The sequence below is a fragment of the Cucurbita moschata genome, unplaced genomic scaffold, assembly GCF_002738365.1.
Source record: "Cucurbita moschata cultivar Rifu unplaced genomic scaffold, Cmos_1.0 Cmo_Scf00039, whole genome shotgun sequence".
NCBI lineage: Eukaryota > Viridiplantae > Streptophyta > Magnoliopsida > Cucurbitales > Cucurbitaceae > Cucurbita > Cucurbita moschata.
Window position 1 is genome coordinate 304,809 of NW_019268555.1, and position 2,423 is coordinate 307,231.

Sequence of the window (2,423 nt, forward strand, 5' to 3'; positions counted from 1 at the left end):
TTGTGGTTGGTGACTGAACTTTATTATGTTAGGGTTATCTTTTAGGCCTATTTAAAGGCATATAATATTCATGTATTATTCAAGTTCGACCTAAGAGTCATTCTCTGTGAACGTTTTGCAAGGATTCTAGAAGGACCTCTAGCTTTGCAAATTCCAGCATTGTAGGCGCTTATCATCAGAGCTCTAGGTTATAGATCTTGTAGACTAGCCTACAGAGTAGGCTTTGCATGTTCCATGGTCCAATTACCGGTGCCCCGCCGTTGCCAGGTATACCTTAAGTAGGATGAAGGATGTATGATCTTTGTGATATATTTAATGTGGATGGCTTTAAATGATGCATGACATGATACTTTATGAAAATGTGTTGTGATGTGAACTGATGTAATGCATGTCTTTACGTTTTACGTTATGATAGTTATGTTTTCTTCTATATGAATTATCAGATAGGATGTAGGGAATGTTATAAGTAAGTCATAAACTTAGCTAGAATCCTTTTCTTGGCTTCTAGAACCATGCCACACAGAGGACGTAGAAGAAGTAGGAGAGGGAGAGGACGACCTCCAATTAGGAGAGGGGGAAGAGGAGAAGCCAATAGAAGCTCTTCCCAAGAGGGGTCGACTACCGAACCATATGCGCTTGTACCACCTCCTGAATGCGCACCTCTCCCACAAACCGTACCACCTCCTGAATATGCACCTCCCCCACAAACCGTACCACCTCCTGAATATGCATCTCCCCCACAAGCTGTACCCCCTCCTGAATATGCACCGCCCCCTCAAACTGCAACACAGGTCGGGTTAGACCCCGCCACAAAGTTACTGTTGGAATCCCTCCAAAAAACTATGCAAACCATGCTAGACACACAACAGGCCACGTTGTTGGCTACGCAACAAGTTGCGGCAATAGCCAGCAACTAGCCAACGTGATGGCCACGCAACCAGCCAATGTGGCAGCTTCGCAACTGGTGGATGGGTAGCCATACGACTGGTCAACAACCCGCATCTGGATAGGAGTGCGAGTTGGTTAAAGGATTTCAGATGGTATAACCCCCGTCCTTTTGTCGGTTCAAATGAAGATCCCACCGCGGCTCAGATGTGGATCGCAAACATGGAAACGACCTTTGAATCAATGAGATGCCCTGATGAACATAAGGTGGCGTGTGCAACATATGTGTTACAAAAAGATGCAGAAGTGTGGTGGTCGGATAATAAACAGAGCATCAACCTGGGCGGGAGAATTACAACATGGGAAACCTTTAAGGAAGCCTTTCTAAAATATTATTATCCAAAAGAAACCCGTATAAAGAAACAACAAGAGTTTAACCACTTAACCCAAGGTGATCACATGGTTGATTAGTATGATCAAGACTTCATGAGATTGAGAAAGTTTGCACCGTCATTAGCTGACACTAAAAAGAAACAGACAGAAAAATTTGTGTTGGGATTGAACCCGAAGACCCGCCGCATGTTAGAGGCCTTTAACCCAAAAACCTATGAAGAGGCCCTAAGGAGGGCCAAGGTCCTAGAGGAACCCCCAGAGGAAAAGAAAACGGAGCAAACAGTTGTCATAGGGAGGAAACGCCCTGTCCACAGAATTCCAACCACCGCCCCAGAGACCTCGATATCAGAGTAGGCCACCAGCTCCACCCCCAATGGCCCGATACCTAGCAATGGAGAAGCCCTTGTGCCATAACTGTGGAAAACAACATGTTGGGAGATGTTTGGCGAGCTCAGGTATGTGTTATATCTGTGGTCATGCAGGTCATGTGGCCAGAACTTGCCCTACAAGGAACTCGAAAAATCCGAGGGAACCCCTTAAAGTACCGGTCATCCGGGAGCCCACCATACAAACTCGCCCACAAACCAGGGCATATGCAATGACTAGTAAAGAGGCGGGAACATCTGGCACCATGGTGACAGGTATGCTTTCTATACTAGGACACTTTGCGTTGACATTGTTTGATTCTGGTTCTACCCATTCCTTTGTTGCTTTACCATTTGTTAAACAAGCAGGGTTTGTAGTAGAACCCTTAATGTAACGACCGTAAATTTCCACATATCTAGAGTCGCCACTAACGTCTCATGCTCATCTATAAAGTGGAAATATAATTCTTACATGAACATCATTTATAACGTAGACTTTAAAAAACATTTAAAACAACTTCTTCTCTGGAAAACACAGCCATGGTCTTACGTGTTTAAATACAAAATACTAAAATTTAGAGAAAATAAAAATAAATACAAAATAATTTAAAACAATGGAATGCAAAACAACCTATTCTAACTTAAAACTAAGAATTTAAATATGAGTCTACCCTATGCACGTGCCACAGTCTCTACTTGCGATGCCGCCGTCCTCCGTACAAGTGCACCTTGCCTTTACCTAAAAAATGATGTGGCACACGGCCTGAGTATTTCAATGAA

The 2,423-nt window shown here is 43.7% G+C and overlaps 1 protein-coding gene across 1 annotated transcript; it reads left to right on the forward strand.

Annotated features, from left to right (window-relative positions):
* Nucleotides 1–512: 512 nt before the first annotated feature.
* Nucleotides 513–1,632, forward strand: LOC111432610 (early nodulin-75-like). Its single transcript, XM_023069551.1, has 2 exons — nt 513–791; nt 1,357–1,632. Exons 1-2 carry the CDS (start codon nt 513–515, stop codon nt 1,630–1,632), a joined length of 555 nt encoding a protein of 184 aa, XP_022925319.1.
* Nucleotides 1,633–2,423: the final 791 nt, after the last annotated feature.